This window comes from Thunnus albacares, chromosome 10 (assembly GCF_914725855.1).
Source record: "Thunnus albacares chromosome 10, fThuAlb1.1, whole genome shotgun sequence".
In the NCBI taxonomy this organism is placed as follows: domain Eukaryota; kingdom Metazoa; phylum Chordata; class Actinopteri; order Scombriformes; family Scombridae; genus Thunnus; species Thunnus albacares.
This window is the reverse complement of record NC_058115.1, coordinates 34,467,452-34,488,299: the sequence shown is the minus strand read 5'-3', so window position 1 is coordinate 34,488,299 and position 20,848 is coordinate 34,467,452. Positions and strand designations below refer to the sequence as shown.

The following is a 20,848-nucleotide window of genomic DNA, read 5'->3' as shown; positions in this document are numbered from 1 at the left end:
TTCGATGAGTTTTGGAGATAATGTCTCTGTGGGAGTTTATCTCTGAACTGACATGAGAAAATGTATCTGACAGGGTTTCCAATGCTATGATCACAGCAGCATTAATTATTATAAACCTTCAGGTGGCTTAATGTCAAATATAAACTCCATTTAAGTCTTTACTGAAAGTGGAGGAGCTGCAGATGTTTTATGCTCCTCTTCATGTTGAGGCTGTAATGATGATGTTTGTCCTCTGGGGGGCGCTGCAGACCTACAGACTGACCAGCTGATGCCACACATGACCTCCAACAGTCATATAACATACTTCAATAAATTAACTTCAAGCTTCAAACAGGCCAGGAACAAAGTGTGAAACGAGAAGAGATGCTTTTCTGAAACAGGAGACGAGTTTATATAAAATCTCAAGCTATGAAATCATATTTTCAACATTTCAAAGTTCCTTTTAAAGACGCAGATGTTTTCTGGTGCAGTTGCTGTCATCAGAGAGGTCAGGAGGTCAAAGGACTGTAGTCATCACCGTTGAGGTTTCCAGCTGGTTGCTACGGGGTTGCTAGGGAGTTTTCCTGCTGCTCTGACTTACAGTGGTAGGAAATAACTCAGAACATTTTTGTTCTTATGTACAATTTTGATCTACTTTAATGTAGAGCTGCAGCTATTAGTTGATTCATTTAATTAGTCGACTGACAGAATATTTATCAGCAACTATTTTTGATGGCTGAAAATGCCAAATATTTACTGGTTGCAGCTTCTCACATGAGATGATTTGAAGCCTTTATGACAGTATTGAAATATCTTGATATTGTAGAGTATTAAAAAAACAAACACAAGACATTTAAAGACATTTCTTCAAAGAAATAATAACTGACATTACTATAGACAAAACAGTTAACCAATTGAAAAGAAGAAAATAATTGTTAGTTGGAGTCCTACTTGAATATTTTCATTTTATGCCACTTTAAACTTAAATATTGGACTTTTTACTGGATTAAGTTTTTTTCAGGATTTCTAAACAAAAAGCTCAAAAACTGAAATCACATGATTCACTACATGATTCTGTGTTATTGTAACTGATGTTTAATGATATTTTACATGTTATTGCTCATCAGGAAAACAGGAAACAAACCAAAGTGTCTCACTGGACTCAAACATCCTCAATAATTTAAAAAAACTGCAGGTTTGTTGTGTGTAAAATCACAGAAAAACTGTCTGTTTGCATCATAACTCAACAAGAGAGTCACATGTCAAACACACGTGGTGTAATCTACGTTAGTTTGCAGATGTCACAGTTTAATGTTTGAATACAGAAACTAATAAATATGACATTTCTGCTGTGATTCTCTGGCTTTATTTCCACGGCGATCTTTGGAAAAACTGCACCTGAATGTTGTTGTTTGGTGTCTCAAAGCCCCAACACACCTACGCTCCACCTGTTTCATTTTACCTGATTAGACTCTGATGTCAGATCAGCTCTCTTGCAACTTTACTTTAAACCTGCATTCATTAAGTTCCCATCAGAAACAAGCAGTGAACATTAACTCTGACACATCATCAGCTTTTAAGTTGATATGTTGGACTTGTTAGCAAACAGCCGCTTATTTACGGAGCAACATTATCATTCATGTGGAGTCGTGTTTCTGTCCAGTGAATTAGTTCTGTTGTTGCTCTCTACCAACTCCTGAGGGGAATATCTGGCTCTTTAGGAAGTGAAGCACCTGACTTAAGTTAAACTTTGTTAAACTTAAAATCAAACTGAACGTTCACAGACTTCCATGAACCGAATCTGAAATTAAAGCTGGAGTATAATAACATGAAAGAATCATTGAAGTTACACAGGAAGACATTTTTTGTTGGAGAATAAATTGCAGTCTGGTCTGATCAGTCTGACAAACAAACAAACAAACAAACAAACAAACAAGCAAACTAACAGAGTAAATCAGAGAAAAAGCAGCAGGTTTTCAGTCCTCGTCGTCGCTGTGCTGCGTCTTCTCCTCGCTCAGGCCGCTCTCGTCGATGTTCTCCAGCGAGTCGGCGCGCTGCACCGTCAGCTCCGACACGTTGATGCACGGCAGCGAGTTCTGCTCCGGGAACATCCACGGCTTCAGTGTCGGGTTGTGCTTCCTCTTCCACTCGGGATACTTCTGAGACGCTTTGTAGATCTTCCTCATCGCCTGAGAGGAGACAGACACACGGTGAGACAGATGGAGCTTCACAGTTATCTGCTCGCATCAAAAACACAAATCATTTTACCTTTGGAGCCACAAACTGAGAGACTCTGTTCACCACCCACTTTGGTAAAGAACCTGCAGACAGGAAAGACACCAGAGGACGTCATGTGAGCGCCTGTTATTACTGACTGCTGTCTCTGCCAGAACCAACATGACCTTCAGACACTGTGAGGACAAAACACTGTTGGACATTTCCTTTTCGCTGGAAAGTTACAACATCTTTTGGCAGAAGAGAACATTTTTGGAAGTTGGGGCCATTTTGGAAAAGGCCGTTTTCGGGGAAAGAGTGCACTATTTGTAGAGTGAGTTGTTTTATAATTGGGGGCATTTTTGGAAAGTCAGTTTAACGTCTTAAGAACGTTTTTAGAAAATGGGGGAATTTTTTGGAAAACAAGCTTTTCTGGAAAGTGAGGACAACATTGTTGGACGATGGGACCATTTTGGAGAAGGAGGTTGTTTTTTTTAAAGTAAGGATATTTAGGAAAGTAAAGAGTTTTTTTTTTTTTGGACGTCAGGCCTTTTTTTTTGAAAGTGAAGATACTTGTGTGAAGCAATGACATCTTTAGAAAATTAGGACATTTTTGAAAGATCAAAGACTGGAGGGTGAGGAGATGGGAATTAGGACAGGGGTCACCTGTGTGTGTGCTCTGACAGGTCGGGGGTCACCTGTGTGTGTGCTCTGACAGGTCGGGGTCACCTGTGTGTGCTCTGACAGGTCGGGGTCACCTGTGTGTGTGCTCTGACAGGTCAGGGGTCACCTGTGTGTGCTCTGACAGGTCGGGGTCACCTGTGTGTGTGCTCTGACAGGTCAGGGGTCACCTGTGTGTGCTCTGACAGGTCGGGGGTCACCTGTGTGTGCTCTGACAGGTTGGGGTCACCTGTGTGCTCTCACCTTTGGGGTCCACCTGGGTCAGGTAATAGAGGGTGGAGCAGTTGGCTCCGTTGGACTGGATCAGGTATCCGGTCAGCAGAGACACGGCTCGGACGTAGTCCTTCTTTGGAGGATATTTCTGCCAAGACAAACAGAGAAGAAGAGACAGTCTGTGATGTCACAGCGTCCAACTGTTAAAGGATCAGTTCACTGTTTTCAACCCAGACTCAAGACCAGGATCAATCTGCTGGACATGAAACAGTCCAGACAGACAGATTCATCTTTCTGTCAGGTTTATTCACTTCAGATTCAGATCGTAAATTCAGATAAAAATCTACTTTTGACTTCTGGCTGATCATCACAGACTGGGTCTACTGGGTCTACTGGGTCTACTGGGCCTACTGGGTCTATTTGTGTAGATGGGTGAAAATTCAACAGTCCCCGGTGTTCGAGACCAAGTCCAAGTCACCAAAGAAGAGTCTGAGTCGAGACCCCATTACCTGAGTCCAAGTCATCAAGACTGAGTCTGAGTCGAGTTCCAAGCTGGGCTCCAGTGCTCCAGTAAAGCAGGAGGAGAGCAAGGAGGATGAGGAGGAGAGAAAGGAGAGTACAGACTGACGGGCAAACAGACCAGAAGAAGAAGAGGTTGGATATGAGTGGAGAGGAGAGACCCTGGCACCTCTTCATCCCTTGTTGTTTTTCTTGTCGTTTTGTTTGTGTTCATTTCTGGTTCTGTTGCTTCTCTCGTTTGTTCTGTCCTGTGTCTTATGTGTTTCCATGTTGATCACTTCTCTTGCACTAAATAAAAGAAAAAAAGTGTCACGTCCTACCGGGACTTTTTCTGTTTTTTGGACTCTTTGTGTTTTTGTTCTTTTGACTTCCTTGGTTTTTGTTGTCATCCTTCTGATGCCCTCAGACGTTTTCTGTTTTTAGTTGGACTTTTTGAGGGGCTCTTTCATTTGTGTTGCATTTGTTTCCTGTTTTTTTTGTTTTCTCTGTTCACTTGTGTGTTCCTCCTGTGTTTTGTGTCACCTGTTTGTTTACTTTAGTTCTTGTTTTATTTTGAAAGATTTCCTCTTTGTGTCTGGTCACTTTACTTCCTGTGTTTGATTATCTCATGTGTCTCACCTGTGTTTCATTTGCAATCACTCCCTGTGTATTTATAGTCCAGTTTTCAGTTCAGTCTTTGTCGAGTCGTCTGCTTTTGTTCTGCCTTCGCACTGTGTATGCGCCGAGTTTTTTTTCTCTTTGTTCAGCATCGTATCCAACCTGCCTGCTGTCTCTGCATTTGGGTCCACCTGCTCCATTCACCCACCTTTTGTGACAAAAAGAACCTAAACGTAAAGAAGAATATAAAAGCTCACCGGGTGTTTGACAGAGTAGTTGATGATCAGGTAGTCGTTGCCGAGAGGAAGCCAGGATCTCATCGTCACAAAGTCCCTGTTCTTCAGCGGGCTCGGACATTTCCCTTCAAACGACACAGTCGACAGCAAACACAGATACGTGAGAAGTGTTTCTCACTCTTTAATAATAATGATTTAATAAAAGTCTGTGTTAGTTTTAAGTTGGTCCGCAGGGTTTTCTTTTGGTTTTGTTTTGTTTTTTCAATCAAAATCAATTTATTGACAACTTACAGCATTTACAATACTTTTATTAACTGTTATAGTAAATGTGTTTTAATGTTGGGAACCTTTTATTCATGACTAACATTTATCATTCAAAGTGGATTTTTCACAACCTGACAATCCTTAAGTTGATCTATAAATGAGAACATTATTTATTAACCAAGAATAAAGTAATTAGTTACAAACCATTTATAAAGTTGCTTGATGAGAAAGTGATATCAACTCAGACATACTTGCAGCTCAAATTTTAAGCTGTTGATTTCCTAATTAACCAACATTTTCCACATCACCCTTTAAAATCCTCTTTTTAAAAATCAGTATCAAATACATAAGAATGTGAAGAATTTCCTTGTTTTACAACTAAATGTCTTTGATTTTTTTATACTGTGGTGTATTTAAGCCAGAATTTCTTGTCATGTTTTCCATGTTCAGGATTCCACAAACAGAAAAGGTCCAGAGTTTTCTGGATCCTTTTATCTTTTGAGTCATTTCTATGTTCACATTTTCTCCTCCAATCAAATCTGTTTTTGCTGTTTGTGAAGACATCTGACTACAGAAAGAAACACGTCACACATGCTCTGTACAAAACGCTGAAAGTCTCCAAACAGCCGGACTCACAGGAGTAGTATCCAACGTCCGCGTTGACTGTCAGCCTGCCGATGTCGTAGGTGTCGATCATGTTGGTGTCCCACTTCTTGCGGTAGCTGGTGTCATGGAGGACGTCGTACAGAGTCTCCGCCGTCACGTCTTTACACACTATTCTCATCTGAGACACAAACACAGACGAGGGTAAGATATGAACCCAGATATAACCAGAACCAACACTACATGCTGCCGTTTGTGTTTGTTTTGTAGTACATTTAAATATATGTAACACACACTGTCCACGTTACACATGTTTACATGTCATCAGAGAATTCTGCTTCCTGACTTATTGTCCAAACTGTGAATCCAGTTTTCAGATTTCTGTGAGTGGATGTAAGAACACCAGGTAAACACACCTGCAGACGTCAGGTGTTCATAATGAAGGTCCAAACACTGAGCACTAGTATCTCCGTTATGTGTCTGTGCATGTAAACATCATGTCCTGGTTTTAGGAAACTACAGGAGGCTCAGAGAAGCAGCTCTTCAATCTGAACCAGGATCAGCCAAACAGACATTGACTCACAGTCACAGAGCAGCAAACATTAAATAACATTAAAAATGCTTCAGTGAAAACATTTCAATCAGAATTCATGGTTGAAAGTTCTGTTTGTTTTTATTTCTGCAGCAGCACTGAACTGTGTCCTGAACATGAAGCACGTGGCTTTAATCACAACCTCTGGACTTTACACTGAAGTTCTTTGAGAAATGTACAGTGTAATACAAAGTCCAGAGGTTGTGATCTGTAGCACAACAAGCTAGCACAGCATGTCAACAGACCTGCATCTTCACACATGCTCAGTGGCGTCTGCCTTACACAGAACTACTCTCCAGAGACTGAAAACATGATGCTGTTATTAGTCTTTGGAGCCGTTTCTAAACAAACTAATGTGACCAAACTCTTCATGATGAAGGAACATGTGACCCAGTGCAGCGGTGTGACTCACTGACAGGTTTTTAATAGTTTCTGGACAACAACGGAGGAATAAGATATATCAGGCTTTGATACACATACAATACTTACACAATACAATACTGCCACAGAAAGCAGGTTCAACAAATTCTGAGTCTAACCTGAACTCTGAGTTGATGAACCCCGAGATGGGAAGTGAGAAGAGTTAAGCGTGTGTGTGATGAATGAAAAAAGCCATCAGGACTTTCAGGACGATGCATATTTATCTTTAAAAAAAGAGCCTGAGTCAGAGCAGTGAAAGTGTCAATAAGTTAACACAATAAAGTTTTATTCAGTGTTGTCCATTAATTCTTCATTTACCAGACTTACATTTCCTTAATGATGATAAAGTGGAATCAGGCTGCAGCTACATTACATTTTAAACATATTTGTTCAGCTTTAATCTGACGGACAAAACGCAGGAAGCAGCGACTGAAGATGAAAAATAAGTTAAAGATTTAAAACATAAATAGATCAAAGACACAAAGACATGACTAAACTCACAGTCTGATCAGTAATAATTTGTTTACTGATTTGCACTTGAAAAGGCTTCAAGGTTAAAATACAGCAGATTTTAAATGTTTAAACATCTATTTGTATCTCAGCTCAACATCATTCAGTGATGCTGCTCACTCAGAAATATTAACATATAATCTACAATATTATAGGAATAATGTTCCATCAGTGGACCAATCACATCATGAGTGATAGAAATAATTATTCATTGATCCTACGTGTCTGAAGCTTCATACAGATTGTTTGAATTTAAACTGAGATTAAACATTATGTGCAATAAAGATTTGAGGTCAGCAGCTGCTCTAACAAACTGACAGAGTCTCAGAGTTATAACAGCAGGACATGAAGAGGTTTGATTCTGAGCTGAGGATCAATTCACACTGTGTGATATTTGACTGTGAGAGAAAAAAAACTGTTCAAAGAAATGACTGATGCGCATAAAATATCCAACCAGGATTTAGATTCTGTCAGTAAACCTCCACTAATGACCAATCGCTACGAGCTTTGATACAACTGAATGAATGAAACAGAGAGAAACTCAGAAAACCTGCCAGCAAGCAGGTCAGCTTCATAGACTCAGTTACCATGGCAACTGATCTAGAGTTTAAGTTACCATGGTGACTGACCCACAGTTTGTTACCATGGCAACTGATCTAGACTTTAAGTTACCATGGTGACTGACCCAGAGTTTAAGTTACCATGGCAACCTATCCAGTTTAAGCTAGCTGTCTCTCTAGAACTGAAAACCCAGAGATTCATCTCAGGATTAACAAACTCAGAGTTTTCACTAAACCTGCTTTCTGAAACAGGGTCCAGTTCATTGTTTGGATCCAAACATGAAGAAAAAGATAGAAAATCACCATTAATGACCCTTTAAGGAATTTGGGGGGAAATTCAAAATTCTGTTAATATGAAACAGAAATTGGAAAGTAACTTTTTAAACAAATTGAGAAACTAAACTTCAGGTTTGCATGAAAATTTGTTAAAAATATCGTTGGCTGCTACAATTGTTGAGTTTCTCTCATGATTGTTTTATGTGTTGAATGTTTTGCATTGTTGCAGACACAATTTGTCCAAATTAAACGGAAGTGACAGAATTTAAGAAACACAGCAGGTTAGTTCACAAACTTTACTGTGTTTGTCTCTTTGAGTTTTACTAATCAGCAGCTCAACACACACACTTGTACAGCTATAAGTGGAAGCTTTTTGACCATAAAACATGCTAATGTTTGTAAAAAAAAAAAAAAGACCATGATAATGAACATATTGAACTGGGAAAAGAGTATAATATGACCTCTTTAATGTAAAGTACAACTATATAAATGTTTTACTGTGGTATCTCTGGTATTTTCTGCCATTCATGAAGTTTTTAGTCAAGTAAAGGATCATATAGTTCAGAGATGACAAAATATGAAAAAACATTAAAAACATCTTTAAAAATGGATAGAGGAGCTTTAAATGTTAAAAAAAAACCATTATGTAGTTTGGTGAGAGACCTTGAGCAGTGTAAATGTGCCAGATTCTAGGAGAATATATAACACATTACTATATTTTCCAACATTCAGAGGCTGTTGGCTTTTCATCAGATGATCATTTTTAGTGTGAATCAGCAGAATAGAAGCACTGAGATAATAACTGTCAGTGTGAGCAGGGAAAGAGGATTTAATGTTGGAGGTGTTGAACTGCAGATGGTTTTTATGGAGCGTTAAATCAACTGGATGGTTTGTTTGAGACTCACTGAGGAGGAATATCTGAAAGAGAGAAACAGATTCTGCAGCAGCTGAGTTAAAAATGCTGCAGTGTGGGATGTATTGTGTAATATCTGAAGTCTGAGGTCCTTCATCCTCCAGTCACACTAGAAAGACACAGAGGAGAGAGTAGATTATTTTTTAGAGAATCACTGGGGGTTGGTTAACAAATCATTTCCAAAGAAGTTTCCTGAAAAGTATTGATAATTAAGTATTGATAATGGGGGGAAGTTGTGTATAAAAATACACAACTAAGCTGTATAAACATAGTGCAGGACAGGTAAACAATATAATGAGGACATTTTCCTGGAATTCTCAAGTGATGTCACTTGAGTGAGCATCAACTGGGGCTGAAACTACAAGTTTGGCAAGAAAAGAATGTGTGAAATAAAAAAGACAATATCTCTGATTCTGCTGCATCAGTTTTCCTTTTTTTTAGACTGTCCATCATGAGTCTGATGATACAAGAGTGAAGTTATAAATGTGTGGAGTGGACTCTGTGGACTCTTTTAAGTATCAATATCTTACCTAAACCTAAAAGCAGGAGGAACTCAGCTCACAAATCCCTGAAAGTCCTGAACTTCTAACCATTTCTGACCTACAACTTCTTTGACGTACAAGGAAGTAGATCTTCCTGTCACACCTGTCCCTCTTTGAAGCTTTTAATTTGTGTTTTCCAGCAAAAATTCAGCCTGAATTCTAGTTGTTGAGAACGAGGTTTAACTTTGTTTCACCTGAGCCCCAAACAGCTGAATTTGGTCATCTTTTGCAGAAAAGTGAACTGTTTTGGTGAAACAAAAGAAACAGATGCAGGGATTGGTTAAATTCCTGGAGGGACTTTGTGTCCTGTTGTCTGAATGACTATTATGTTATTAGAGAAGTCATCTGATAAGGTGTCTGAGCTGTTATTGGTTGGACTCATTCTCATTTGAACTTCAGATAAACTGAAAGACAGAAGTGTTTATATTCATGCCTGTTTTCCAGCTGGCTGTCTGTAGCTGCCTTGCTCAGTGGCACTTTGGCAGCTAACCAGGACAGCAGACCTTCACTTTCTCCCGCACTGATCTTATCAGGCCGTCTGGGATTTCAGCCATCGACCTTCAGGTCAACAGAGAACCTCTAAAGGCAGAAAAACTGCTGACATCTGACTACATATCCCAAGAGTCTTAGCGAAAGAGAAACTATGGTATCTTGTTCTCGCCTTGAGAAGTGGGTCAGCATCCCTGATAATATACTGTTTCAAATCCTACCATTAACTATTCTACATTGCCGTTACTAATCTTTTATCTACTTTTGCCAATTTCACCTGTGGTGTTCCACAGGGCTCTGTTTTAGGTCCTCAGCTGTTTTCTGTTATTATGTTACATTAACCTTCATTGTAACACTTTACTGTAAGTATATAAACTGTTACTAAATGATTTCAGTTTTAGATCCTCTGCTGTTTTCTGTTTAGATGCTGCCTCTAGGGGACATCATTCACTTATATAATATTAACTTTAAGTTGTATGTGGTTGACACTCTGCTATATGACAGAGATAGAATGGAGCAACGTTACTACGCTACGCTACAAATCCCAACCTGTTCGCTGTTATTTGACATTTTTTTCTTCCCGAAAACAAATAATTTTTAAAACATTTGTATGAAATAAATATTCATAAAAACCAATATTTTTTGAATACCGTATTTGGATTCAGCTCCCCCCCTAATCCACAGTAGTCTTGGCAGTCTGTCAATAAATATTAAATTTGTAGCATTTGTAGAATAAAGTCAGAATTCTGAATTTAATCTCAGAATTCAAAGACGTTTTTCACATGTGGTCCATCTGGGAGTCCTATTTCACTGTAAGCTCAGTTTTCTGTTTATTTCTGTTGTCATATAACCTCACAAGTATAAAATTAAGTTTCATTTTTATGTGGATGACACCATGTTATATATACAAATAACAACTAGTAACAAAAGTAATCTACTTACTCTCATTAACTGTCTTGAAGACATTTAGTGTTCAATGTCCAACGGCTAAATGACAGTAAAACAGAGATCATTTTATTCGGCCCTCACAACTGATCCACAATGGACCTTTTTCACGAAACAGGAAAAGCACAGGTTGGACTAATAACAATGGATCTGATCCATTAAATGTCCCAGTAAGCCAGACCAGTGAACCAGTCTGTGTAATAGCAGAGCCCTGGAACCGGTGAATCTAAGTGGAATGCAGATGATATTAATGTTATTGTTACACATGTGATTTTCCTGTTGTGATGTCAAAATGTCAATAAATGTTAAACCTGTAGCTAGAAATCTGGAAGTCCTATTTGACTCTGACTTCAGGGTTGTCCAGTCCTGCTTTCTCCAGCTGAAAGATGTTTTCTGTCCTCTGCTGACCTGGAGACAGTTATCAAAGCTTTTATCTTATCACATTTGGACTACTGCAAGTTCGTATCTCAACTGCAGTTGGTGTGAGAGGCAGCAAAAAGAATTTTAGCGAATTCAAGGAAATTACATTTACATCACCACCTGAGCCTCTGTTTACCAGCTGCTGGTTCATTTCAGAATTGATTTACCTTCAAAGGCTATCAGCCTTATCTTCTCTTTCATAAGACATTACGATGCTGTATGTTCTTCATATTCTTTTTTTTGCAGTATTTTAGCTCCATTTCTGCTGTATTTTGGTTTTATTTGGACTAAATTTTGCATTAGTCTTTGGAAGGCCATTTTAATTTTTATGCTGTACTTTATTTCAGTTTGATTTGTAAAACCAGAAAATAAACAGAAGCTATTGGAGAAACTAACTGAAGATCCCACAATTGTAATCACAATATCTGAAGCTGTGGGTTTGAGGTCGGTCAAAGTAAATGTCGACACCAGTGTTTGTGACAGAGTTTAATGGACGTCAGTGTGTCCCCACAGAGACCGAATGTGAGACGTCTGCTTACTGTAGGACGTCACTTTTTTCCACTGCTGTAATCTTACTGGAGCGTTAAGCTCGACTGAGCTGCAGTCATCAGATATTGTTGAGGCTCAACGCTGTAAAACGCTGCGTGTAACTCAATCAGCACGGCTCTGCTGCCGCATTAATCATTCATGAAGTCCTGAGCTTCATGTCTGTCAGTCGACACAAGTCTGTCTGTCTCTATCCGTCTCTCTTCTATGTGAAATGTTTCAGTTAACAGTCTGAAAACTCAGGAGTTGTCAGTCTGTAGTTTTCAGCTTTAACACCTTGCTGCACTTCAGAAGTAATGGCTGGGAAAAATATTCAAAATGTTGTTGATGTTGCGCCTGCTGCAACACGTCCAACTCTCCCTGAGGACAGTTCAGATTAAAGTCAAAGATAGAAACTCAATGTTCTAGAGTTGAAGAGCTAAAAGACAGTTCAGAGACCTTCATCACAATCACAAATAAATACAGAAACACTCACAACTTATAACTCTCTCTCTCTCTTTCTTTTCTAGATAAACTATTTTCAGATTTTTGTTGTCATGTCCAACCATTATAACTCCTGCTTTGGTTGCTCTACAAAAGTTAGCCACGTTAGCAGTGTAGCTAAAAGGATGACAATGCTAGATGGATTGATGAGAAACTTGGTTCAGAACATTCATGTTCCCCTCGGGATGAACTGTAATAACTTTAATCCTCTGACTTTTCATATACACACAAAAAAATCACTGTGTTAAAATTTGACTCAGTTTGGGTCGATATAGCAGCAACACAATTCTGGGTTAATGTTATTTTGAGCCACTTTTAATATTATTTTTTATTTTCCTGTTGGGTTATTTACCCAAACTAAAGCTTGTTATAATCTACTCTTGTTAAGCTTATGTCACAGTTTGTTATTGGTTGTTAATAACTTGTGTATCTTCTGAATGTCATCTGCACATCGTTTTATACGAGAAACAATAAATCTGTGGCAGTTTTTAGCTAAAGCTTGTTGTGTGTAACTCAGATGTTGTGTTGCTGCTATATTGATCCAGACTGGATATAGTTTTAACCCAGTGATTTTTACTGTGTAGCGCCATCATCTGGTCAAAGTTTTTGTTTGATTTATGATGATGATGTGATGTGCGTATATAACAACCAGTCACTTATTGTTATAGTTTGATTGGGGGACTCTTCCTCCTTAGTTGATTGATTTATGATTAAACTTGACTTTTAAATTACATTTTTTTGTGAGTGAGTTTATTCTAGAGTCTGGATCCTCTCTGTTCATAATACTCCAGCTCCAAAGTCTAAACAACAGCCTGCATAAAAATGTTTTGATATAATGTTAGCCAAAAACAGGCCTAAAACCATTGAAACAAAATGTATTCACCAGAAAAACTGAACAGCCGACTCCTTAGAGGGTCTTTTAGTACAACCAAACACTGACGAAGACTTTTGCAGGCGACCAAAATGTTACAGTTAATTTTCATAACTGAAAACACGCTGAAATAATGACAGCTACGCCTATACTCTGTGAATCTGGGTTTACACCACGGTTACGTCACATTACGAATGTCGTCACCATGTTAGCAAATTGTCAATCACAAGGTAGCCACACCGTAAAGCATATGCTGCTTTATCGTCTATTTTTACTCTAAATGGGACCATGATTTACAAAATGAGCATCATGCTGTATTGAAGAAGACTTGAAACTAGTGATTGAGACCATAAGCTCATCAGGAAAGTGTTTATTGATAATGGTAATAAATCAAGTGAGCAGTAGGGTCATTTTCTCATAGACTTCCATACATCAGACTTCTTTTTGCAGCCAGTGGAGTCGCCCCCTGCTGGTCATTAGAGAGAATGCAGGTTTAAGGCACTCCACACTGGCTTCACTTTTGAGACCGGGAGCTTCCTGCTGGATACAGATGAGAAGATAACAGCTTGAAATATAATAATAGATAATGATTTGTTATGTTATTCGTTATGTTTGTCTTTGTCTTTGATTGAGCCGTGTCAGAAGAATTTCTGTTATTATGTGAAAGACAATAGAGTTTCTTGAGTCTTGAATGTTGATCCGTCAGTCCACCTTTCCAACACAACGTGTTTAATCATGAGACAGAGATTTCTAAAGTATTATAGCAGCACTAATGTATATTTCTCTCCCTCCACAGTCTGATGTGTCAGTGAGCAATGTGTCGGTTGTGGCTTGTAGTGATGAACCTACAGAGAATTATCAGTGACTCTGCAGCTCCTCTCGGCTTTACGGAGCTTTATAGTGAGTTTCAGCTCATTGTTTATCTGTCCGGCTGCAACTTTTACTGTTCTGGTTCACTCTCAGCGTCTCTCATAGCGTCGTTTTCAGAGAAGAAGCTGTAAAAAGCCACTGTACACTACCTGCTCAGCACCAAACGGCAAACAGACACAGTTAGCTGTAGACTAGCCAGTGAACATAGTGGAGCATTTAGCAGCTAAAGAGCCAGATATTTCCCTCATGTTATACTGTAAAGCTGTTTCCTCTCCTCACTTCATGCTGTATTTATATTCCCACACTCCCATGTGATGTCTAGTCCATACGCAGGGTTTTACTCTTTTTGTTCTCAAAAAAAAAAAAATTCCTGTCCACACAAGCACTGTTTTAAAAAAAATCTCTGTCCAAATGTAAACGCAAAAACGTAATTGAAGCACTGTCAAGAGTATGTCAAAACTAAGATATGACCCTAAAGCCATGTTGGCTAATCAGAAGCCTGAAAAAGAGCTATTTCCAATAGGCTGCCTGCAATAGTGCATTCTGACACCTCTGTTTCTCAATATAGTTGAAGAGTAACTGCACATTTATGTGTAAAGATATAAAAATTCCTGTACGCAAAGTTAGAACTAGCATTATATTGGCCCCATCTGCCATTGCAAGAAATGTTGCATCATGTAAACAGCGGAGACAACGGGATGCTACAAACCAAAAACTCAGTTTTCTCGTCTACACATCAACACTGAAAACAGAGTTTCTGAACATCTTCATCCTGGAAGGAGTTTACCAAAAGGTTTCAGTGACCTAAAACACAGTTTGCATGTGGACGCAAGGCCAAAACTATGTTTTCAAAAATACACGTGTACGTCTGGACAAGACCTGAGATGTCGTCAGCAGCAGAGGAGAGTTCAATTATTCATGTGTGAGAAGAAACGCCTCGCCGCTCCAGAAAGACTTCCTGAATTATTAAAACATGAGCCATCATCATCCTCGTCATCATCAGCTCTGCTTCTGTGTGTTTGTGTGTGTATTCAGTAACACACACACACTCCCTCCCACCTGTCCACACTCACTTCCTGTCGTCCTGTGGTTAACTTCCTGTGGTCAAACACACTGACACCGTCCAGAAAACTCTCAGTTCCTCTTTTCTGCATTAATTACAACTCTGTACATTATAATAGACGGGTTTCCATCCAATTGTAGCTCAAAATTTAACAGGATTTCCAGAAAATGATCAAATGAATTTGTAGTGAATGTCTGACCTGCATTCAACTCTCTAACTGGTGTTTAAGGATTTACAGTAACTGGTTCCAGTGGGACAACAGAAACAGCATTTTGCTAATCGCTGAAGGTTTGAGCTCCATGACTTGACAGACACTAAATAAAGCTTCTTACAAAACAGATTAATAAGAAAATATGCTGCTAAATTTACTTATTAACCGATAAAAATACACAATTCTGTTAAAATATGCACATCAGAGTGAACTTAACTGATGATGTGATGACTTATTGATATATTTTACAGGAAATTAAGTTACATTTGTAGTGTTTTATGTTGCGTTCGTTAATATTTCATGAGCCAAGTCTTCATCCAAATGTGGCTCAAATTTTAACTGAATTTCCAGAAAATCATCAAAGTAAAATATAGTGAATGTTTGTTTCCATCCGCTGCTGCTGCTGTGTGAATAACAGTCGGTGCCGTTAAACCATTGCAGAAGAAGAAGACACAACGAGATGACGTCATTAAAAGAGCGGCCAAACCGTAGAATTACAATCTCCGGGTCCAACAGAGCGTCACAACCCCACGAAATGACTCGTTTCACTATCAGAATTTGATCCATTCAGCCCAATCACATTTAGAAAGTCTAAACGAGCTGCTTGATTGAATTGTTTTATCCCCGTTCATGTTAGCTGGAGGGCTAAACTGAAAGTGCTCCATGCGTGCATGCGGCCCGTAAAACGTGCGCAGTATGTCATCTAGGTCATTTCTTTACCGCAGGAAGTAGCTTCTTTGGCTTAATGTACCACTGAGCAACTTCCATAGGAATGAACAAATCCTCCGACGTCAGTTCTCTTCATACATCCATGCAGTCAAACGATGGAAAACATGATGGAAATATGACGTTTCTGTTAGTTTCATGTATTGATGTGAGGAAAGTTACAGTCTCCTCATCATCGCTTCACACAGATCTGATGTTTTCAGCTCTTCAGTGACGTTTCAGTCACATGATTCATGACATCATCATTTATTCACTCAGTCTGTTTGATTTTTTATCCTGTTACACCTCAGACAACAGGAAACACTTTTAGAGATAGGGTTAGGGTTAGTGGGGTTAGGGTTAGGGTTAGGGTTAGGAGGTTAGGGTTAGGGGGTTAGGGTTAGTAAGGTTAGGGTTTGTGGGGCTAGGGTTAGGGTTGGGGGTTAGGGTTAGTGGGGTTAGGGTTAGTGAGGTTAGGGTTAGTGGGGTTAGGGTTGGTGGTTAGGGTTAGTGGGGTTAGGGTTGGGGGTTAGGGTTAGTGGGGTTAGGGTTAGGGTTAGTGAGGTTAGGGTTAGTGGGGTTAGGGTTAGTGAGGTTAGGGTTAGGTTAGTGGGGTTAGGGTTAGTGGGGTTAGGGTTAGTGAGGTTAGGGTTGGGGGTTAGGGTTAGTGGGGTTAGGGTGAGGGCTAGGGTTAGTGGGGTTAGGGTTGGGGGTTAGGGTTAGTGGGGTTAGGGCTAGGGTTAGTGGGGTTAGGGTTGGGGGTTAGGGTTAGTGGGGTTAGGGTTAGGGTTAGTGGGGTTAGGGTTGGGGGTTAGGGTTAGTGGGGTTAGGGTTAGTGAGGTTAGGGTTGGGGGTTAGGGTTAGTGAGGTTAGGGTTAGGGTTAGTGGGGTTAGGGTTAGTGAGGTTAGGGTTAGTAGGGTTAGGGTTAGTGAGGTTAGGGGGTTAGGGTTAGGGGATTAGGGTTAGTGGGGTTAGGGTTAGTGAGGTTAGGGTTAGAGTTAGGGTTAGGGGATTAGGGTTAGTGGGGTTAGGGTTAGGGTTACGGGATTAGGGTTAGTGGGGTTAGGGTTAGTGAGGTTAGGGTTAGGGGATTAGGGTTAGTGGGGTTAGAGTTAGGGGGTTAGGGTTAGGGGGTTAGGGTTAGGGGATTAGAGTTAGGGGGTTAGGGTTAGTGGGGTTAGGGTTAGGGGGTTAGGGTTAGTGGGGTTAGGGTTAGTGGGGTTAGGGTTAGGGGATTAGAGTTAGGGGTTAGGGTTAGTGGGGTTAGAGTTAGGGGGTTAGGGTTAGGGGGTTAGGGTTAGGGGATTAGAGTTAGGGGGTTAGGGTTAGTGGGGTTAGGGTTAGGGGATTAGGGTTAGTGGGGTTAGGGTTAGGGTTACGGGATTAGGGTTAGTGGGGTTAGGGTTAGTGAGGTTAGGGTTAGGGGATTAGGGTTAGTGGGGTTAGAGTTAGGGGGTTAGGGTTAGGGGGTTAGGGTTAGGGGATTAGAGTTAGGGGGTTAGGGTTAGTGGGGTTAGGGTTAGTGGGGTTAGGGTTAGGGGGTTAGGGTTAGTGGGGTTAGGGTTAGTGGGGTTAGGGTTAGGGGATTAGAGTTAGGGGTTAGGGTTAGTGGGGTTAGAGTTAGGGGGTTAGGGTTAGGGGGTTAGGGTTAGGGGATTAGAGTTAGGGGGTTAGGGTTAGTGGGGTTAGGGTTAGGGTTAGGGTTAGTTGGTTCATTATTTATTAAATAAAACATTTCCTCATCTTTGTATTCAACATTAAATATCAGATTATTTCTGCAGGTGATGAATTAGTCGAAACCACTGCGTCTCTTAGTTTTCTCTTTATTTTCTTCTGTGTTTGATGTCATTGTTTCTTCTGGGATGTTGGATAGATAGATAGATGGCAATAATTAAAATACAATAGAGACTAGATAATAGATATATAACCATAACTATAATATATAATAATAATAATAATCCATCATAATAATAAATCCATCAGTCAGTTTCAAATTACTGATTCACTAGCTTGCATTAAGACTTGTTGATATAAATGTTTGTGTGTCAGATGAACTCTCCTCCTCGTTCTCTGTCTTCAGGTTTCCAGCCATTACGTTTTTCTTTCCGCTCTGAATTTTTCAGCACGCTGACGCTGAGCGACTGTTTGCTTTTCCTCTGCAGGAGGTCACCTGACTCACAGATATCCTGTGTTTTTATCCAACCAGTTCTGATGCATCCGTCAGCCATCATGTATTCACAGCTTCTGTTGATCCCGGTGAAAAATACATGTTACCACGGCAACAGGCAGTGCTGCCTAAACAAAAGGCAGCCACCGAATAAATGTATAAAATATTAATAGATAGGTTCACAATGTTTACATTGTTACATTGTTAAACCAGCAGTCAGGTGTCCATATGAGCAGTGAAAGAGGTTTTCCTCGCTGTCCACACAGTCATTTAAAAGTCTGTGTGAAGCTTCTATTCAGCTTCAGCAGTCTGAGTTAGTCATATCAAGTGGATATCTGACACATTTACAGTCTTTTTAGCATCAAATTCCCTCTTTGTGTTTCCTCGGACAGTGTTTCCCTGTTGAGCTGCAGGTGGAAGTATAGTAACAAAAAGAGGGACTTTGGCACTAAAAAGACTGTAACGTTGAAAGATATCTACTTGATTTGACTCATTTGGATGCTGAAGCTTCATATTAGCTTCAGATAAACTTTTAAATGCATTTTTGTACAGACGGAGGTCTGTGGATTTTGTCCCCCATCACTTCCATTGTAAGGTCATTATGAAGGGATCTTCTAATGGTCAGTATGAACAGGAGGAATGATTACAGCAAGATAAACATATACTATATGTTTTCAACTATATCCCAGCATGCACTGGGGGAGAGAACACCCTGTCAGTCAACTACAGCTTCAGTATCATCTTCAGGTTATTTTATTGTTTCACTGATTCATCGTTTGGTTTATTAAACATCAGACAGCAGAGAGAAACGTCCAAAACTCAAAAGATATTCAGTTCATAACGATGGAAGAGAAGCACGTTTTCACATGTTTGACATTGATGCTTAAAAACTGACTTGAACTATTAATTGATTATCAGAATAACTGAGAGGTTTGTTTCCAGCAGCTGCTCTCATGTTAAAACTTAGCTGCATTATAAATATTATATAAATGTTACATACATGTTATAAACATGTTTGCTCAGGTTAGATTACAAATCAAACTGAAACAGGTTGAACCACAAAAACAAGTTCTTACACAACGATTATTCAATATTTACACTGACTGACTGCAGGTGGAACTGTTCAAACATGATCACCTGATCACATGGTTCAATTTTATAACTTTTATAACTTACTTCAGATTTCACATTTGGTTGATTTAGTTGATTTTAGTTGATGTTAGAAACACTTTTCTTACAGTTTGTTGTCAATGAGCTGCAGCAAACTGTTAAAACTATTTTCTATTCAGGTGACAAACAACAGAACGGCCTCACAGCATCATAAAGAGTGAGACAGGAAGTCGGCTGATACCATCACTGTTTTATAGTCACAATAACAAAATCAACATAAATACAGATTTCACATGTATCAATATTTAAAATGATTGATCACAGACAGGAAGATGTGACTGAACAGCTACAGATGGTCTGTTGACGTTCAGACAACTGAACGAGTAACAAACAGAAACTTTATCTGTTAACCAGCTGCTGATAGAGGTTAATGACAGCAGCTGAATCAATATTTCAAATACTCAATCAGAGTGTTTGAGACTAATATTCTTTAATCTCCATAATGTCAACTTTTATTCTTGTTTCTTGTTTTGAAAAAAAGCAGATTTGACATTCTCTAAAATCATTTATTCAACCTGAAGGGAAGGAAAAACTCTGATCTCATCATGTGTTTTGTATTTTTATATATTTCTGTTGTTATAGTTTCTCACCTTGAGCTTCTGGACGGTCTTGCTCTCCTCCTGTCGACACCAAACCGTCACTCCTCCCTTGTTGTATCTGCTGATCCATCCGTCTGAACTCAAACACTGATCCTTGAATGAAGAGAAGTCCGAGTCGTCCGGGACCTGCACCGGCATCTCCACCCTCCAAACAGCTCAAAACAGACAAACTGGAAAAATATTTTTAAAAAAAATTAAAATAGAAACATGAGTTAATCTTCCTCTTCTTCGTTGGCTGCAGGTCAAACAGATGATGAAGCTCAGCGAAGGAACAAAGTCTTTAAATTGAACTCAGAGGTCCAGAGGAAGAGCAGAGGTGAGGTGAGTCCAGCAGCAGGTGATGCTCTGATGTGTCTTCAGTTTGTCTTCAGCTCTGCTTCCTGCTGCCTCTCGTCTCTGCACAGATCAGGAAGCACAGAGCTCTCACTCTGCTGCTTCTTTCAGGAACCACAAAAACCACAAAAGACCAAAGAGGCTCATTCAGAAACTCATTCATCCTCTCCCCGCCAGGAATCACATCACGGAGGGAAAACAGTCAATCTTTAATATATATTTATTCATGTTGTTTGCTTAAAGTTTGTCTCATTGAAATATTCAGAATCTAAACATATTTTGAATCACTGAATATATTTTTTTGTAACAATAAAAATCCAACATGGAGACATTCAATGTCTGACATTAAGAAATATGACAAATAAAGCTTTTAAAACAACAACAACAACAAATGTAACCTTTATTTAAGCAGGAAAACCTCATATATATTAAAAATCTCTTTATCAAGAGTTTCATTAAACAGAACAGAAATATAGTGAAATTAAAAATACACAGCAGTACACAGTATCAGAGTGAAAACACTGTTTCTACTGTAATGAAAACAAAATAAATGTAAATGAAACAATAAAGAACAGAAATTATGTTTTTAAAAAAGGAAGATTAGAAAAGATGTGAAGAGATCAAATTATCCTGTAAATTATAAGAAAAAGTGGAAAGATTAAAATAAAGTTATAAAATAAATAAAATAACATTAAAAACTGTTTTTATTTTTCCTCTCAGATGTATGTTGTTGACCTCTTTAACTGTCTGATCCTCCAGCCGCAGTCAGCAGACTCTAACACTCAAACATTCAGCATCAATATTTCTGCAGAGCGACGGCAGCGCAGAAACATGGCGGCTCCGAGGAAGAGGACCC

At 39.3% G+C, this 20,848-nt stretch overlaps 1 protein-coding gene across 1 annotated transcript; it reads right to left on the bottom strand.

Annotated features, from left to right (window-relative positions):
- Positions 1–1,626: 1,626 nt before the first annotated feature.
- On the bottom strand, positions 1,627–20,308 carry stard15 (StAR-related lipid transfer (START) domain containing 15). Its single transcript, XM_044363194.1, has 6 exons — positions 19,651–20,308; positions 5,340–5,487; positions 4,461–4,564; positions 3,118–3,235; positions 2,248–2,300; positions 1,627–2,168 (listed from the first exon to the last, which is right to left on the bottom strand). The coding sequence occupies exons 1-6, from the start codon at positions 19,795–19,797 to the stop codon at positions 1,956–1,958; spliced, it is 783 nt and encodes a 260-aa protein (XP_044219129.1). The 5' UTR covers positions 19,798–20,308; the 3' UTR covers positions 1,627–1,955.
- Positions 20,309–20,848: the final 540 nt, after the last annotated feature.

Bases quoted from the DNA above. Each gene is read 5' to 3' on its own strand.
- stard15 (XM_044363194.1), bottom strand. From the start codon at position 19,797: ATGCCGGTGCAGGTCCCGGACGACTCGGACTTCTCTTCATTCAAGGAT. The intron at 4,565-5,339 runs GTGAGTCCGGCT...TGTCGTTTGAAG, and splicing joins GGACGTTGGATACTACTCCT to GGAAATGTCCGAGCCCGCTG. The intron at 3,236-4,460 runs GTGAGCTTTTAT...TTGTCTTGGCAG, and splicing joins ACTACTCTGTCAAACACCCG to AAATATCCTCCAAAGAAGGA.